At 48.9% G+C, this 18,450-nt stretch overlaps 1 protein-coding gene across 1 annotated transcript in view; it reads right to left on the reverse strand.

Annotated features, from left to right (window-relative positions):
- Positions 1 to 15,166: 15,166 nt before the first annotated feature.
- LOC147098459 (polyunsaturated fatty acid 5-lipoxygenase-like) overlaps positions 15,167 to 18,450 on the reverse strand; it is an 83,148-nt gene continuing 79,864 nt past the window's right edge. Inside the window, exon 14 of the mRNA XM_085970142.1 lies at positions 15,167 to 16,447. Within this exon, the coding sequence (XP_085826268.1) occupies positions 16,268 to 16,447 (180 nt within the window). The 3' untranslated portion in view covers positions 15,167 to 16,267. The remainder of the gene's footprint in view (positions 16,448 to 18,450) is intronic.

Here is an 18,450-nt window from a genome sequence, read left to right on the forward strand (position 1 = left end):
CCAAGAATCGCTTTGCCCCTTTACAGCGAATCTATCATCCCATTTAAAAGTTCAATATTTATATCCTTTTTCAGTGGTATTTTCTTCAAAGTTTTCTGCTGATGTAAGCTAATTATCTCTAGTCATTTTTCTGCTGACCCCTGCTAGTCTTACAGTCAGTTCAGCTGGTAGCAATGCAGATTCGTGTCTCTCCTTTAGGTGTTTGGAGCTTATCATAAAAAATGGCGTAACAGCAAGTGCATCTATTTGATGTCATCTTACCAAGGTCTTCTCTTTGTGTCTTTTTATGACATGTAAATTAAAATCCCTCCATCAGGGTGATCTATGCAATTCTTACTTACCTCAGCTGTTTGCAACACAGAATCGTGTCTCCTGTGCTTCATTTGATGTCATTTTTACGAAGGCATATCTTAATTTTCTGTGTTTCTTTTCGAAGTGTAATTTAGGACACCTTAACAGGGTGTACCATTGTGTTCTTTCCAAAAGCTTCAGAATTCAAGAGCTTCCAACCTCCTGCTTCAATACGGTTATTGATTCAGTGTCAACAACTTATCTTATCCCAATAGCCCGAATGCCCGTTAACAGCTTTAGATTGTTGAGGTTTCCAGATTTCCAGACCTAGTTTGTCCTGTTTTAATAAGGCTAGAATTTTTTCATAGAATGGTGTCTTTTCTGGACTAGGTTTATTGCTTCACATAGTAACCCAATAAACACACTCTTAGAAACAGAACCCCGAGAGAGAGAGAGAGAGAGACTGGGGGAGAGAGAGAGAGAGATTGGGGGAGAGAGAGAGAGAGGAGAGAGAGAGAGAGAGGAGAGAGAGACTGGGGGAGAGAGAGAGAGAGAGAGAGAGAGAGAGACTGGGGGGAGAGAGAGAGAGAGAGAGAGACTGGGGGAGAGAGAGACTGGGGGAGAGAGAGAGAGAGATTGGGGGAGAGAGAGAGAGAGAGAGAGAGAGAGAGAGAGAGAGAGACTGGGGGAGAGAGAGAGAGAGAGACGGGGGGGAGAGAGAGACTGGGGGAGAGAGAGAGAGAGATTGGGGGGAGAGAGAGAGAGAGAGAGAGACTGGGGGAGAGAGAGAGAGAGAGAGAGAGAGAGACTGGGGGGGAGAGAGAGAGAGACTGGGGGAGAGAGAGAGAGACTGGGGGGAGAGAGAGAGAGAGAGACTGGGGGGAGAGAGAGAGAGAGAGAGACTGGGGAGAGAGAGAGATTGGGGGAGAGAGAGAGAGAGAGAGAGAGAGAGAGAGACTGGGGAGAGAGAGAGAGAGAGAGAGAGAGAGAGAGAGACTGGGGGGGAGAGAGAGAGAGACTGGGGGCGAGAGAGAGAGACTGGGGGAGAGAGAGAGAGAGAGACTGGGGGGGAGAGAGAGAGAGACTGGGGGGGAGAGAGAGACTGGGGGAGAGAGAGAGAGAGATTGGGGGGGAGAGAGAGAGAGACTGGGGGAGAGAGAGAGAGAGAGAGAGAGAGAGAGAGACTGGGGGGGGAGAGAGAGAGAGACTGGGGGAGAGAGAGAGAGAGCCTGGGGGAGAGAGAGAGAGAGAGACCTGGGGGGGATGAGAGAGACGGAGAGACTGGGGCGAGAGAGAGAGAGAGAGAGAGAGAGACCTGGGGGAGAGAGAGAGTGAGAGACTGGGGGGGGGGAGAGAGAGAGAGAGACTGGGGGAGAGAGAGAGTGAGAGAGACTGGGGAGAGAGAGAGACGATGGAAGCCGAACCTCAACAAATCATCAATACACCGAATGTTGGAGTTGCTGGAGAATGCAGTCCTGCCCCATCCAGTAGTGAATGGTGGTGGACAATTAAACAACTGATGGGGAGGAGGAGGCCTCCATAAACATCTCCATCCTCAATGATGGTGGAGCCCAGCATGTGAGTGCCAAAAGACAAGGTTGAAGCGTTCGAACCATCTTCAGCCAGAAGTGCCGAGCGGATGATCCACATCGGCCTCCTCCTGAGGTCCCCACCATCACAGAAGGCCAGTCTTCAGCCAATTCGATTCACTCCACGTGATATCAAGAAATGGATAGCGCACTGGATACAGCAAAGGCTATGGGCCCTGACAATATCCCGGCTTGTGCTCCAGAACTAGCCGCGCCTCTCGCCAAGCTGTTCCAGTACAGACGACAACACTGGCATCTACCCAACTATGTGAAAATTGCCCAGGTGTGTCCTGTCACAAAAAGCAGAACAAATCCAATCGGCAATTACTGCCCATCAGTCTACTGTCAATCATCAGCAAAGTGATTGGAAGGTGTTGTCAAACAGTGCGATCAAGTGACACTTACTCACTAATAACCTGCTCACTGATGCTCAGTTTGGGTTCCAGACCTCATTACAGCCTTGGTCCAAACATGGACAAAAGAGGTGAATCCAGAGGTGAGGGGAGAGTGACTGCCCTTGACATCAAGGCAGCATTTGACCAAGTGTGGCACCAAGGAGCCCTAGTAAAATTGAAGTCAATGGGAATCAGGAGCAAGACTCTCTACTGGCTGGAGGTCATACCTAGAACAAAGGAAGATGGTTGTAGTTGTTAGAGACCAATCATCACAGACCCAGGACATCGCTGCCAGGAGTTCCTCAAGGTAGTGTCCTGGGCCCAACCTTCTTCAGCTGCTTCATTAATGACCTTCTCTCATCATATGGTCAGAAGTGAATCTGTTCGCTGATGATTGGACAGAGTTCAGTTCCATTTGCAACTCCTCAGACAATGAAGCAGTCCGTGCCCGCATGCAGCAAGACCTGGACAACAGTCAATCTTGGGTTAATTAGTGGCAATTAACATTCGTGCCACACAAGTGCCAGGCAATGACTATCTCCAGCAAGAGAGTGTCTAACCACTGCCCCTTGACCATTCAACGACATTATCATCACTGAATCCCCCACCATCAACATCCTGGGGTCACCATTGACCAGAAACTTAATTGAACCAGCCACATAAATACTGTGGCTACAAGAGCAGGTCAGAGGCTGGGTATCGGCGGCGAGTGTCTCACCTCCTGACTCCCCAAAGCCTTTCCACCATCTACAAGGCACAAGTCAGGAGTGTGATGAATACTCTCCACTTGCCTGGATGAGTGCAGCTCCAACAACACTCAAGAAGCTCAAAACCATCCAGGACAAAACCGCCTGCTTGATTGGCACCCCATCCACCACCTTAAACATTCACTCCCTCCACCACCGGTGTACCGTGGGTGCAGTGTGTACCATCTACAAGATACACTGCAGCAACTTGCAAGTCTTCTTCGACAGCACCTCCCAAACCCACGATCTCTACTGGCTAGAAGGACAGGGCAGCAGCCGCATTGGAACGCCATCACCTCAAGTTCCCCTCCAAGTCACATACCATCCTGACTTGGAAATATATTGCCATTCCTTCATCGTCGCTGGGTCAAAATCCTGGAACTCCAAATCTAGCAGCACTTGTGGGAGCAACTTCACCACACGGACTGCAGCAGTTCAAGATGGCAGCTCACCAGCACCTTCTCAAGGGCAGCTAGGGATGGGCAATAAATGCTGGCCATTCCTGGTCTAAACCTATGCCTTTTATCACACTTTTCTGTCACTTTTTCTATTGTCATTTCCTATGCCCTCATTTATAATGGGAACTGTCTATGTAAACATCAGAGTGTAATTACACCCTCCCACCTGTGATGGCGCTGTAATGTGTCAGTGTTTCATCTCCACTGCTCAGCCTGTACGACAAAGAAACTCCCTCACTCCAACCAACTCTACCTCCCGGCTTCCCACATCACGGTCAGTTTTGCTTTTTAACGATAAATGACAGAAGGTATGACTTTAAAATACATACTCTGGTCTAATTATCCGCCGCCCTCTAACCCTCCGTCATCCGGAAACCAAACTTGGTCTTCACTTGCCAAGTGCATTCCGCCGGACACTGAAGAGTATTATATTAAATATTAAAGTCCACACTTCCTGTCCCAAAGCTTAACTTCCTGTCAATATTTGTAATGGGTATTCTCTCTCTGCCTCTGTCAACAATGGCCACTCTCTAATATATTTTGTCTATCCCACATCAGGCCCCCCCGACTCCCCACCCCCAGTCAGAATGGTTCACCTGCTCTTTATTCACGGGACTCCCTATTGTGCCTCTTTACCTTCTAACCATTTAAAATATTCCCACCAGCTCTGTAACCCCAGTTGTGCCTCTTTGTTCTGTTTTAAATTCCCTCCTGCCTTTTAACTACTTCCACCACCATCACCCCCCACCACCCCAATTACACCGCCACGGGAGGTTTCAGAATCACAGAATCACAGAATCTACAGTGCAGATAGAGGCCATTTCGGCCCATCGAGCCTGCACCGACACATATCCCACCCTATCCCCGTACCCCACGTATTTAATCCCTAACACTAAGGGTCAATTTATCATAGCCAAATCAACCTAACCTGCACATCTTTGGACTGTGGGAGGAAACCGGAGCACCCGGAGGAAACCCACGCAGACACAGGGAGAATGTGCAACTCCACACAGACAGTCGCCCGAGGCCAGATTTTGAACCCGGGGTCCCTGGTGCTGTGAGGCACAGTGCTAACCACTATGCCACCGTGCCCCCCCCTAATTTACTAATTTTAAAGGAAAATCTCAGTGGCATTCATTAAGTCATTATTATATTGAAGTAGATGCAACAAAAGCAGATAAAACTGCTCCACCAGGATGAAGAATATCTTCACTTTGCCTTCAGTTCAGTGTACACAACAAGGTCTGGGGGCCAAGGCTGGTGCAGTGACATTCCGAACTGTGCTTTCACCTCTGGGACCTGGGTTTGTATCCAGCCCAGACTGTCAATGGAAGCCTCCTCTCTCTGTCAGCTCTCAGAATGATGGAATCAGTCAAACAATCTTGCATTTTTAGCCCAGCTTTCATGACCTCAGGAGTCAATGTGGTTGACTCTTAACTGCCTCTGAAATGGCCGAGCAAGCCACTGAGTTATATAAGGCAGCTCACCACCACCTTCTCGAGGGCAATTAGGGATGGGCAATAAATGCTGGCCTTGCCAGTGACGCCCACATCCCGTGAATTAATAAAAAAAGATGTCCCAAAGGGCTCAATAAGGAAGTACTTTTGAAGTGTAGGGAAACAGCCAATCAGTGCAACAGAAGCAGTGATGTAAATAACCAATTCCTCTTTACAGTCAATGAAGTACTTTTGAGTGTAGTCATTGTTGTAATGTAGGAAATGCAGCAGCCAATTAGTGCACAGGCAAGATCCCACAAACCAGCAATGTGATAATGACCAGATATCTATTTTTCTGATGTTGGTTGAGAGAGAATATTGGCCAGGAAACCACAGGCTACAACAATGTCTAACCAGAACCTTGACGGTGTGACCCAGTTGCTAAAGAAAAAAAAACTGTTCAAAATTTGACGTAAATTGGCCGTCCCACAGAGGGTACAGGATTGGTGCGGGAAATGGAGCAATGAGACACACGTTCACTCTGTGAGGTTATGGCAGAGAGGCACGGTGGGGCGGTTGTACTATCTGACTCACATATTGGTGTGTGATGTGACAGAGTGTGTGCTAACAGGACACAGCAGCCAGAACTAGTGTTTCATTTCCCTGCTATTCAAGAAGCAAACTTGATCTGATTCACACCACATGAACCAGAAGAAATAAATTTAGCTTTTATTTTATTTTATCTGTTCTTTAGGTCGCGAGTTTTTTGTTGGACCTCGGCCTTCAGGCGTCTATAGAGCTGCTTTCTTGCTCTTGAGTTCTGTTGCTGTTTCCAGATCAAGAATGCCTTGCGCTTGCGGCTTATTAGCTCCTGGATCTCCTGGTCATTCTCGTCGAACCAGTCTTGGTGTTTCCTGGTCGAGTGACCGAGCGTCTCTTCACAGGTGCTGATTATGGAGGCCTTGAGTGCAGACCAGGCACTGTGGACACTCTGTGTCTCTGCATCACTGGGAGTTGTCAGGTTGTTTGTGAGGCGCAGGCTGAACAGGGCTTTCTTAGCGGGGTCTTTGCGTGCTCCAGCGTTGATTTTCCTGCGGCATTGCTTCTGTTGCCACCGCTGTTTTGGGGCTACGTTGATGGAGATGACAGAGCAGATTAGGCGGTGGTCGTCAGCTCCTGTCATGGCGCGGGTGATGCGGACATCCTTGTGGTCCCTCGCTCGGACGTTGATGTAGTCCAGCAGATACCAGTGCTTGGAGCGAGGGTGTTGCCATGAAGCCTTGTACATGTCTCTCTGACAGAACAAGGTGTTGGTTATGACAAGGCCATGTTCTAAGCATTTCGTCAGGAGGAGGGTACCATTGGAGTTGGCTTTCCCTACTCCCTCTCTGCTGATCACACCTCTCCAGAGGTCTGTGTTCTTTCCAACTCTGGCATTGAAGTCGCCAAGGATGATCAGCTTGTCACCCGTTGGGACTCGGGACAGGGATTGTTCGAGGCTGGAGTAGAATTCCTCTTTGGTCTCCCCTGTGGCTTCCAGTGTTGGGGCGTACGCACTGATGACGGTAGCGCACTGGTTCCTGGCTAGGGTGAGCCGTAGAGTCATGAGGCACTCGTTTATTCCACAAGGGGAGTCTCTGAGACGTTCAACCAGCTCATTTTTTATGGCAAAGCCGACCCCATGGAGGCAGCGTTCTTCTTCAGGTTAGCCTTTCCACCTTGCTCCTTGAGCTGGCCTTCCCCTGCCCGCCTGGTCTCGCTTAGGGCGACGATGTCTATGTCGAAACGTCTGAGCTCCCAGGCAACGAAAGCAGTATGGTGGGTGAAGAAAGTGCAGGAGATCCAGCAGCTAGCTGACAACCATGACGTGCGTGAATTCTTTAGTGCAGTGAAGACCAGCTACGGCCCAAGCACCCAAGGTCCTACCCCACTGCGGGCCAAGAATGGAGAGGTACTCATCAAGGACAGAGAGGCAGTCGGTGCCCGCTGGAAGGAGCACTTCGAAGATTTCCTTAACCGAGACTCTGTCTTCGACGCGAGTGTCCTCAACTCCATCCCGCAGCATGCTACCCGCCACCACCTCAGCACAACCCCAGCCCGGCATGAGGTTGAAAAGGCCATCCGACAACTGAAGAACAACAAGGCCTCAGGAGCAGATGGAATCCCTGCCAAGGCACTAAAACATGGCGGAGAAGCACTATTGGCGCGAATACATGAACTCATTTCTCTTATTTGCCAGGGGATCTCAGAGACGCAGTGATTGTGACCATCTTCAAGAAAGGTGACAAGTCCGATTGCGGTAATTACAGAGGAGTCTCCCTGCTGTCTGCCACAGGGAAAGTCATCGCAAGAATCCTCCTCAATCGCCTTCTCCCAGTGGCTGAAGAGCTCCTCCCAGAGTCGCAATGCAGATTCTGCCCACTAAGGGGCACAACGGACATGATCTTCACCACGCGTCAACTACAAGAGAAATGCAGGGAACAGCACCAACCACTGTACGTGGCCTTCTTTGACCTCACAAAGGCCTTCAACACTGTCAACCATGAGGGATTATGGAGTGTTTTCCTCAAATTCGGCTGCCCTCAAAAGTTTGTCACCATCCTCCGCCTGCTTCACGACGAGATGCAAGCTGTGATCCTGACCAACGGATCCACCACAGACCTAATTCACGTACGGACTGTGGTCAAGAAAGGCTGTGTCATCGCACCAATGCTCTTCTCGATCTTCCTGGCTGCAATGCTCCATCTCACCCTCAGTAAGCTCCCCGCTGGAGTGGAGCTAATCTACAGATCAAACGAGAAACTGTTCAACCTCTGTCATCTCCAGTCCAGATCCAAAGTTGTCCCATCCTCTGTCATCGAATTACAGTATGCAGACGATGCTTGTGTTTGCGCACACTCCGAGGCTGAACTCCAAACCATCGTCAACACCTTCACTGAAGCTTACAAGAGGATGGGCCTTACACTAAACATCCATAAGACAAAGGTCCTCTACCAACCTGCCCCCGCCACACAGTACTGCTCCCCGATTATCAAAATCCACGACGAAGCCTTGGACAACGTGGACCACTTTCCAAACCTCGGGAGCATACTGTCAACAAGGGCAGACGTCGATGACTAAGTCCAACACCGCCTTCAGTGTGCCAATGTAGCCTTCGGTTGCCTGAGGAAGAAAGTGTTTGAAGACCAAGACCTCAAACCAAGCACCAAGCTCATGGTCTACAGAGCAGTGGTGATACACGCCCTGCTGTATGCTTCAGAGACATGAACCACGTACAGCAGGCACCTCAAAGCACTGGAGAGGTACCACCAATGCTGCCACCGCAAGATCCTGCAAATCCATTGGCAGGATAGGCGCACCAACATCAGTGTTCTCGCTCAGGCCAACATCCCCAGCATCGAAGCTTTGACCACGCTCGATGAGCTCCGATGGACGGGCCACATCGTCCACATGCCCGATACGAGACTTCCAAAACAAGCGTTCTACTCGGAGCACCGACACGGCAAGAGAGCCCCAGATGGGCAGAGGAAACGCTTCAAGGTCACCCTCAAAGCCTCCTTGAAAAAGTGTAACAAGTGGAAGAAAACTGGAATTGGAAAACAAAAACGTAGAAAGTAAATTGGAAGGACAGAGGAATCAAGGGCTAGATAGTAGTCAACAAGGAGGTTTGCCTGTACTAAATGGTTTGTACTTCAATGCAAGGAGTATAGCGAACAAGGCAGATGAGCGGAGGGCACAGGTAGATACTTGGGACTATGATATTACAGCTATTACAGAGACGTGGCTGAAAGAGGGGCAGGTATAGCAGCTCAACATTCCTGGTTACAGGATTTTCAGATGGGATAGAGAGGGATGTAAAAGGGGAGGGGGGGTCGTGGTATTGATTAAAGAAACGATTACAGGAAACTTTCGATTAACCGGCCCCTAAATAACCGGAACGCTCTATCCACCGGCAAAATTCAGGAGTCGGTTCCGTTAACTTTTATTACTTTTATTACCTTTTTAAACTCCATTTGTTGCTGTGCAAGGGTGTAGCTGCAGCTGTTGCTAAGCTACAGAGACGCTTGCAACTTGTGCCGATTGTTCTGAAGCAGGGTTTGTTGCTTTATACGGAGCTCTCAGCTCCGTATCTTTTACTATAGCGTTCGGTTATCCGGAATTGTTGATGAACCGGCACCACATCGGTCCCGTCCGTGCCGGATACCAGAAAGTTTCCTGTACAACTGTGAGGAGGGAAGATATGTTGGAGGGATCATCAAACGAGGCCATATGGGTCGAATTGAAAAACAAAAAAGGAGCGATCACACTGCTGGGAGTGTACTAGAGACCCCCAAACAGTGAGAGGGAGATAGAAGAACAAATATGTGGACAAATTTCTGAGAAGTGCAAAACTATAGGGCAGTAATAGTAAGGGATTTCAACTACCCCAATATTAACTGGGATAAAATTAGTGTGAAGGGTATAGAGGGTGTGGAATTCCTAAAATGCATCCAGGAGAACTTTTTTAGCCAGTATGTAGCCAGCCCAACAAGGGAGGGGACAGTTCTGGACTTAGTTTTAGGGAATGAAGCTGGGCAGGTAGGAGGCGTATCAGTGGGGGAGCATTTTGGTGCTAGTGACCATAATTCTGTTAGATTTAAGGTAATTATAGAAAAGGACAAGGATAGACCAGGAATAAAAATTCTAAATTGGGGAAACCAAATTTTGCTAAGCTCAGAGGGGATTTAGCCATAGTGGACTGGAAACAGCTACTTGAAGGTAAATCAGTGTCAGAGCAGTGAGAGGCATTCAAGGAGGAGATCCGGAGGGTTCGGACCAAATATGTGCCCTTAAAGAAAAAAGGTGGGACTAACAAATCTAGAGCCCCCTGGATGTCTAGGGCCATACAGGGTAGGATAAAGAAAAAAAGGGAGGCGTATGACAGATACCGAGGGCTAAATACTGCTAAATCTTTAGAGGAGTACAGAAAGTGCAGGGGTGCAATTAAAAAGGATATTAGGAAAGCAAAGAGAGAGCATGAAAAATTCTTGGCAAGGAAAATTAAGGAAAACCCAAAGATGTTTTATAAATATATTAAGAGTAAGAGGATAACTAAACAAAGGGTAGGGCCTAGTAGAGATCATGAGGGTAATCTGTGTGTGGAGGCGGGAGACGTCGGTAGGGTTCTTAATACTTTGCATCTGTTTTCACAAAGGATTGGGGTGCAGCAGACATTGCTATCAGGGAGGAGTGTGAAATATTAGATGAAATAAACATAGTGAGAGAGGAAGTATTAAGGGGTTTAGCAGCTTTAAAAGTGGATAAATCCCCAGGCCCGGATGAAATGTATCCCAGGCTTTTAAGCAAAGCAAAAGAGGAAATAGCAGAGGCCCTGACCATCATTTTCCAATCCTCTCTGGCTTCAGGTGTGGTGCCGGAGGACTGGAGGACTGCTAATGTGGTACCCTTGTTTAAAAAGGGAGAAAAGGATAGACCGAGTAATTACAGGCCAGTCAGCCTAACCTCGGTGGTGGGAAAATTATTGGAAAGAATTCTGAAGGACAGGATAAATCTTCATTTAGAAAGACACAGATTAATCAAGGATAGTCAGCACGGATTTGGTATGGGAAGGTCGTGCCTGACAAACTTGATTGAATTTTTTGGATTCAAAACTGGCTCGGAGACAGGAAGCAGAGGGTAATGGTTGATGGGTGTTTCTGTGACTGGAAGGCTGTTTCCAGTGGGGTTCTGCAGGGCTCAGTACTAGGTCTCTTGCTTTTTGTGGTATATATCAATGATCTAGACTTGAATATAGGGGGTATTATTAAGAAGTTTGCAGATGATACTAAAATCGGCTGTGTGGTTGATACTGAAGAAGGAAGCTGTAGACTGTAGGAAGATATCAATAAGTTGGTCAGGTGGGCAGAACAGTGGCAAATGGAATTCAATCCGGAGAAGTGTGAAGTAATGCATTTGGGGAGGGCTAACAAGGAAAGGGAATACACATTAAATGGTAGGACACTGAGTAGTGTAGAGGAACAAAGGGACCTTGGAGTGCATGTCCACAGATCCCTGAAGGTCGCAGGCCAAGTAGATAAGGTGGTTAAGAAGGCATAAGGAATGCTTGCCTTTATTAGCCGTGGCATAGAATACAAGAGCAGGGGGGTTATGTTTCAACAGTATAAAACACTAGTTAGGCCTCAGCTAGAGTACTGCGTGCAGTTCTGGTCACCACATTACAGGAAAGATGTGATTGCACTAGAGAGGGTACAGAGGAGATTTACAAGGATGTTGCCGGGAGTAGAGAATCTTAGCTATGAGGAAAGACTGGATAGGCTGGGTCTGTTTTCCTTGGAACAGAGGAGGCTGAGAGGAGACCTTATTGAGGTGTATAAAATTATGAGGGGCATAGATAAAGTGGATAGAAAGGACCTATTTCCCTTAGCAGAGGGGTCAAAAACCAGGGGGCATAGATTTAAAGTAATTGGTGGAAGGTTTAGTGAGGATTTATGGGGAAATTTCTTCACCCAGAGGGTTGTGGGGGTCTGGAACTCACTGCCTGAAAGGGTGGTAGAGGCAGAAACCCTAACCACATTTAAAAAGTACTTGGATGTGCCCTTGGGATGCTGTAACCTGCAGGGCTACGGACCAAGAGCTGGGAAGTGGGATTAGGCTGGATAGCTCTTTGTTGGCCGGCGCGGACACGATGGGCCGAAATGGCCTCCTTCCGTGCTGTAACTTTCTATGATTCTATGATCCCCACTGACACCTGGGAATCCCTGGCCCAAGACCGCACAAAGTGGAGGAGAAGCATTCGGGAAGGAGCCGAACACCCCGAGTCTCTTCGCCGGGAGCAAGCGGAAGCCAAGTGGAAACAGCGGAAGGAGCGCACGTCAACCCAAGCACCCCACCCACCCGTCCCTTCAACCACTGTCTGCCCCCCCCCACCGTGACAGAGACTGTAGGTCCCGCATTGGACTCATCAGTCACCTGAGAACTCATTTTTACTGTGGAAGCGAGTCATCCTCGGTTCCGAGGGACTACCTAAGAAGAAGAAGATGTTTTATGAGCTTGTAATATATTATATAAAATTACTATTGAAAGTGTTGTACTATGATACAGAAGGGTGAGAAGCAACAATTTTCAAGTTTATTAAAGAAACATCACTCCAAAAGTTGCATCGTTGAAGCTCACACTGCCCGGTGAAATGGTTCATGGAGATTATCTTCCTTCTTGTTATATCGGAAGTTGTTGGGGTGATTTTCGTCTCACTAACTGCTCCCCTTGTGATTCAATACCAGGCGGTAGTCAGACCAGAATGAAGTGAGAGTTCACCGTGGCAACTTACCGAGCTCCGTCATACATTCCCGCCTCGCCGCATTAAAGGGAGTAGCTGAGGGAATTCGAGATGCTCTCGTCACGATCTTCCAAACTCTCTCGCTCTAGGAATTGTCCCCTTGGATTGGAAATTTTCCAATGTCACTCCATTATTTAAGAAGTGTAGGAGAAATAAACTAGGAAATTATATGCCTATTAGTCGAACGTCTTTTGTGGGGAAGTTTCTAGAATCTGTTATTAGGGACAGAGCGACTGAGCAATTGGACAAATATGAGCTGATCAGAGAGCCAACATGGATTTGTAAAGGGTAAGTCATGTCTAACGAACTGAGTTAAATTTTTTGAGGAGGTCACTAACGTGGTAGATAAGAGAGTGTCTATGGATGTTATTTATATGGATTTCCAGAAGGCATTTGATAAGGTTTCCACATAAGAGACTGTTAACAAAAATGAGTGTGCATGGAAATTGGGGGGAACCTTTTGACATGGGTTGGGATTTGATTAGGAGATAGGTGACAGGGAGTAGGGATAACGGGTATTTACTCCAAATGGCAGGGTGTGACGAGTGGTGTCCCCCAGGGATCTGTACTGGGGGCTCAGCTCTTGTGGCAGGGTAAATCTGTGATAGATGGAGTTCGATGTGGGGAAGTGTGAGGGCATCTACTCTGGACCTAAGGAAGATCGATCAGAGTATTTTCTAAATGGCGAGAAGCTGGGAACTGTGGAGGAGCAGAGATTCGGGGGTCTAAGTAAAGAAATCACTAAAAGCTAGTGGACAAATACAAAAAATAATTAAAAAGGCTAATGGAATGTTGGCCTTTATCTCGGAGGCTGGAATACAAAGGGGTGAAGTTATGTTGCCGCTGCACAGAGCTCTGGTTAGACCCCACCTGGACACTGGGTTCAGTTCTGGGCCCCGCACCTCAGGCAGGATATATTGGCCTCGGAGGGGGTGCAGCGCAGATTCACCAGAATGATCCCGGGGCTAAAAGGGTTAAATTATGAGGACAGGTTGCCCAGACTGGGCTTGTATTCCCTCGAGTTTAGAAGATTAAGGGGTGATCTAATCGAGGTGTTTAAGGTAATTGAAGGATTCGATAGGGTAGATAGAGAAACTATTTCCTCTGGTGGGGGGGGGAGTCCAGGACAAGGGACAGAACCTTAAAATTAGAGCCAGGTCGTTCAGAGGTGATGTCAGGAAGCACTTCTTCACACAAAGGGTAATGGAAATCTGGAACTCTCTCCCCCAAATAGCTGTTGAGGCTGGAGGTCAGTTGTAAATTTCAAAACTGAGATTGATAGATTTTTGTTAGGTAAGGATTACAGAACCAAGGCGGGTAGATGGGGTTAAGACTCAGATCAGCCATGATCAGGCTCGATGGGCTGAATGGCCTCCTCAGGTTCGTGTGTGAAAATCTTGGTCAAATGACCCAGTTACGACTCCGCAGTTTTCATCTCTGCCGCCTGCTCCTGCCCACTAACCGTGTACGTGTCGGGAGGTGGTCATTTCCGAAGGTGAGTAAAGGACTCGCCAGCTGCTACAGAGGAAGCGGATGGGCTTCTGGGCAAGTCACGTGGATTCAGATTCAGTGCTGCTGTCGACTCTGCACCGCTCGCCCACCACTCCACCCTATTCCATTCCATTCCCGACACTTCTACCCCTTCCCGTTAAGGTGCAGCTCCGGGCCCTTCACATTCGACCGCACGCCCGAAATCCCCAGTACAGCTGCCTGTTGGGGAGCGCCTCATGCTGACCCCTGTTGGGGAGCCCCTCACGCTGACCTCTGTTGGGGAACGCCCCTGACGCTGACCCCTGTTGGGGAGCTCACCTCACGCTAACCCCTGTTGGGGAGCCCCTCACACTGACCCCTGTTGGGGAGCTCACCTCACACTGACCCCTGTTGGGGAGCTCACCTCACGCTGACCCCTGTTGGGGAGCTCACCTCACGCTGACCCCTGTTGGAGAGCGCCTCACACTGACCCCTGTTGGGGAGCCCCTCACGCTGACCCCTGTTGGGGAGCGCCTGACGCTGACCCCTGTTGGGGAGCGCCTGACGCTGACCCCTGTTGGGGAGCCCCTCACGCTGACCCCTGTTGGGGTGAGCCCCTCACGCTGACCCCTGTTGGGGAACGCCTCACGCCGACCCCTGTTGGGGAGCCCCTCACGCTGACCCCTGTTGGGGAGTGCCTGACGCTGACCCCTGTTGGGGAGCCTCGCACGCTGACCCCTGTTGGGGCGAGCCCCTCACGCTGACCCCTGTTGGGGAACGCCTCACGCTGACCCCTGTTGGGGAGCGCCTCATGCTGACCCCTGTTGGGGAGCTCACCTCACGCTGACCCCTGTTGGGGAGCGCCTCACGCTGACCCCTGTTGGGGAGCGCCTCACGCTGACCCCTGTTGGGGAGCTCACCTCACGCTGACCCCTGTTGGGGAACGCCTCACGCTGACCCCTGTTGGGGAGCGCCTCACGCTGACCCCTGTTGGGGAGCGCCTCACGCTGACCCCTGTTAGTAACGCCTCACGCTGACCCCTGTTGGGGAACGCCTCACGCTGACCCCTGTTGGAGCGCGCCTCACGCTGACCCCTGTTGGGGAGCGCCTCACGCTGACCCCTGTTAGTAACGCCTCACGCTGACCCCTGTTGGGGAACGCCTCACGCTGACCCCTGTTGGGGAGCGCCTCACGCTGACCCCTGTTGGGGAGCGCCTCACGCTGACCCCTGTTAGTAACGCCTCACGCTGACCCCTGTTGGGGAACGCCTCACGCTGACCCCTGTTGGAGCGCGCCTCACGCTGACCCCTGTTGGGGAGCTCACCTCACGCTGACCTCTCCGGGTAGCCGCCCCGTACACTGCCTGCCCCAATAATGTTCAATATAAAGAATCGTTTCCGATAACTCGCCGCCGATGGAGAATAAAATCATGCAACTCGATTAGCTCATATAATTATAAACCTCAGCATCATTTTTGTAACTGGGGCATTTTATGCCCTGTTTATAATCAAAAATCAAACGTTTACAATTAGCAGAACAACTTTTTCCACAGAGAATGGTGGAAATCTGGAGCTCTCTCCCCAAAAGGCCGTGGATGCTGCGGGACAATTGGAGCTTCAAGACTGGGATTAATAGAGTTTTGTTGGGTAAAGGCATCAAAGGATATGGAACCAAGGCGGGTAGATGGAGTTGAGGTTCCGATCAGCCAGGATCTAATTGAATAGTGGAGCAGGCCCGAGTGGCTGAATGGCCTCCTCCTGTTCCGCGTTCCTATGTTCCTTATCAGGCAACTGGCCCCAATCTGTTCGAAGAAGCATGTCTTTGTTGACTAGGTGGCAAGGGATTGCTACTTTTTAAATGTACACTAATGTGCTAGTATCTTCCCAGCCCTGCAACATCTACCAGTGAGGACAAGGGCAGCACTATCATGGGAACACCATCAGCTCCAAGTTCCGCTCCAAGTCATGCATCATCCTGACTTGGAAGTATATCGTCGATCCTTCATCGTCGCTGGGGTCAAAATCCTGGAACTCCCTCCCTAACAGCACTGTGGGAGTACCTTCACCACACGGACTGCAGCAGTTCAAGGCGGCGGCTCACCACCACCTTCTCAAGGGCAACTAGGGATGGGCAATAAATGCCGGCCTTGCCAGCGACGCCCACATCCCAAAACTAAAACAAAAACTTAAAAAGTTATAAAACACCAGGCAAATTGAAACAACCAGGCCCAGATTTTCCTCATCAGTGCCCAGGCAAAACTGCCGTGATTTTCCTCCACTAATGAGGGTGAGGCACTCCCGGCAGCTGAGATGAGGAGGAACATCTAGACCCAGTGCATCAAAGCTCGACAGCATTGAAGCTTCACATCGTCGCATATGTTCACTATTGCTTTAAGCTGAAGGCAGTTCAAAGAATTCAAATCAATGATTTTTCACACAGTTTGCCGATTGCAAAAATATCAAGCAGGCAGCAGTGACCCTACACCAGGCCCACTGCCAGTCCTATTGTACCAGAGTGGGTCCCTCTCGCTGAGGGGCCTCCGGCTCTTACACTGCCACACTGTTGGGGATTCTGTCTGGAGACATGTAGTAATACGGGAGCTTCTTATTTTTATTGCGCTCTGCGATACACTGTGAAATTTCTTGAAGATGCACCCGGAAATTTTCCAGCGCTTCCTTGACGGGTTTCTCGATGAAGTGTTCATCTGGGTACATTCCAAGAAATAGCTGCAGAGATATAAATCATCGATCAATATTTATATAAATCGATCAATATTTAAATAGGAGAAACAATTGAAGGGATGGGGAAAGAGCGGGGAGTGGGACTGGATTGCTCTTCGAAAGGGCCGGCGCAGACTCGATGGGCCAAATGGCCTCCTTCTGTGCTGTACTGTTCTCCCCACCTGTGACAGAGACTGTAGATCCTGCATTGGACTCATCAGTCACCTGCAAACTCATTTTTGATGTGGAAGCAAGTTATCCTCAGCTCCGAGGGGCTGCCTAAGAGGAGACTATTCTGATTCTGTATAAATCTTCAATCAATATTTAAATATAATTTATAAAATTAATCAACATTTACATATCATTTATATAAATCATCGATCAATACTTAGGAGATGGGAGGGAGAGCGAGAGAGAGTGGGGGAGAGAGAGAGAGAGAGTGGGGGAGAAAGAGAGTGGAGGAGATAGAGAGAGAGTGGGGGAGAGAGAGTGGGGGAGAGAGAGAGAGAGAGAGAGAGAGTGGGGAGAGAGAGAGAGTGGGGGAGAGAGAGAGAGTGGGGGAGAGAGAGAGTGGGGGAGAGAGAGAGAGAGAGAGACTGGGGGAGAGAAAGAGAGAGACTGGGGGAGAGAAAGAGAGAGACTGGGGGAGAGAAAGAGAGAGACTGGGGGAGAGAAAGAGAGAGACTGGGGGAGAGAAAGAGAGAGACTGGGGGAGAGAGAGAGAGAGACTGGGGGAGAGAGAGAGACTGGGGGAGAGAGAGAGACTGGGGGAGAGAGAGAGACTGGGGGAGAGAGAGAGACTGGGGAGAGAGAGAGACTGGGGGAGAGAGAGAGACTGGGGGAGAGAGAGAGACTGGGGGAGAGAGAGAGACTGGGGGAGAGAGAGAGAGACTGGGGGAGAGAGAGAGAGACTGGGGAGAGAGAGAGACTGGGGGAGAGAGAGAGACTGGGGGAGAGAGAGAGAGACTGGGGGAGAGAGAGAGAGAGACTGGGGGAGAGAGAGAGAGAGACTGGGGGAGAGAAGAAAGGGAGGAGAGGGAGGGATGAGATGGAGGGCAAACTATTTGGACTGGAATGAGAGAGAGAAGGATTCTTAGTTTGATTTTTATTCTTGTATGTACCTATATCTGGTTTGGCCTGTGAAGGATAAGCCGTATAACCTATTTAGAAAAATACACTATCTTATAAAAGCATTCTGGTCTTATTGAAACAGGACAAGTTGTTGACCCTGAATAAATAACCTTATTGAAATAGAAGGTGCATGGCTCCGACAGGCTGACTTTTGGGAACAAAAACAATGGTCCATCCTGGTTAAGGTGTTTTAATTTAAACTTCGTAAAAATGGCACATAAGATAAGGAACATCTGCCCTTGTAAAGATGACATAAAATAACGGACACCTGCCCTTCACACCGTTTTATATGGTGAACTCAGAACACCTGGAGATGTGACAAGATTCTGAAATATTACAAGCTGATGTAGCAGTAAAGAATTGCAGAGGTCAGCAGAAAGACGAATAGGGATAATTAACTTGGGTCAGCAGAAACCTTAAAGGAAATACAACTGAAAAAGGGTATAAATATTGAAGTCTCAAATGGGATATCAGAGTTGGTTTAATCGGGCAAAGTGATTCTCGGCTACAGAGGCGGCTCTGTGGTCTTCAACTCTTTGTATCTCGGGGATCAAAGGTATTTGATATTGATGGAGATCCTGTATAGAAAACCTTAAGAACTGCAATACTGTCGTGAAGTTAAGGTTTAAAAGTAAGATTCTCTGTTAATAAGATCATATTTTTTCTCTTTTTAGAACTGTTAATGTTGCGATTGACTGATTCACCAACTGTAAATTGCATGTCAGTTCTTTTAATAAATCTCTATATATTTTTAGAATTGTCTCACATAAGTCTTCTGTATCAATAACTCGCGAACTCGATCTCTGTACACTCTTTGGTAAAGAGTTCCATAATTCTGAAGTTCTCCGAACCCTCAGTCCAGCTAAACTTATTAAAAG

This window comes from Somniosus microcephalus, chromosome 29 (assembly GCF_052327205.1).
Source record: "Somniosus microcephalus isolate GS21.2 chromosome 29, FLI_Smic_1.0, whole genome shotgun sequence".
Lineage (NCBI taxonomy): Eukaryota > Metazoa > Chordata > Chondrichthyes > Squaliformes > Somniosidae > Somniosus > Somniosus microcephalus.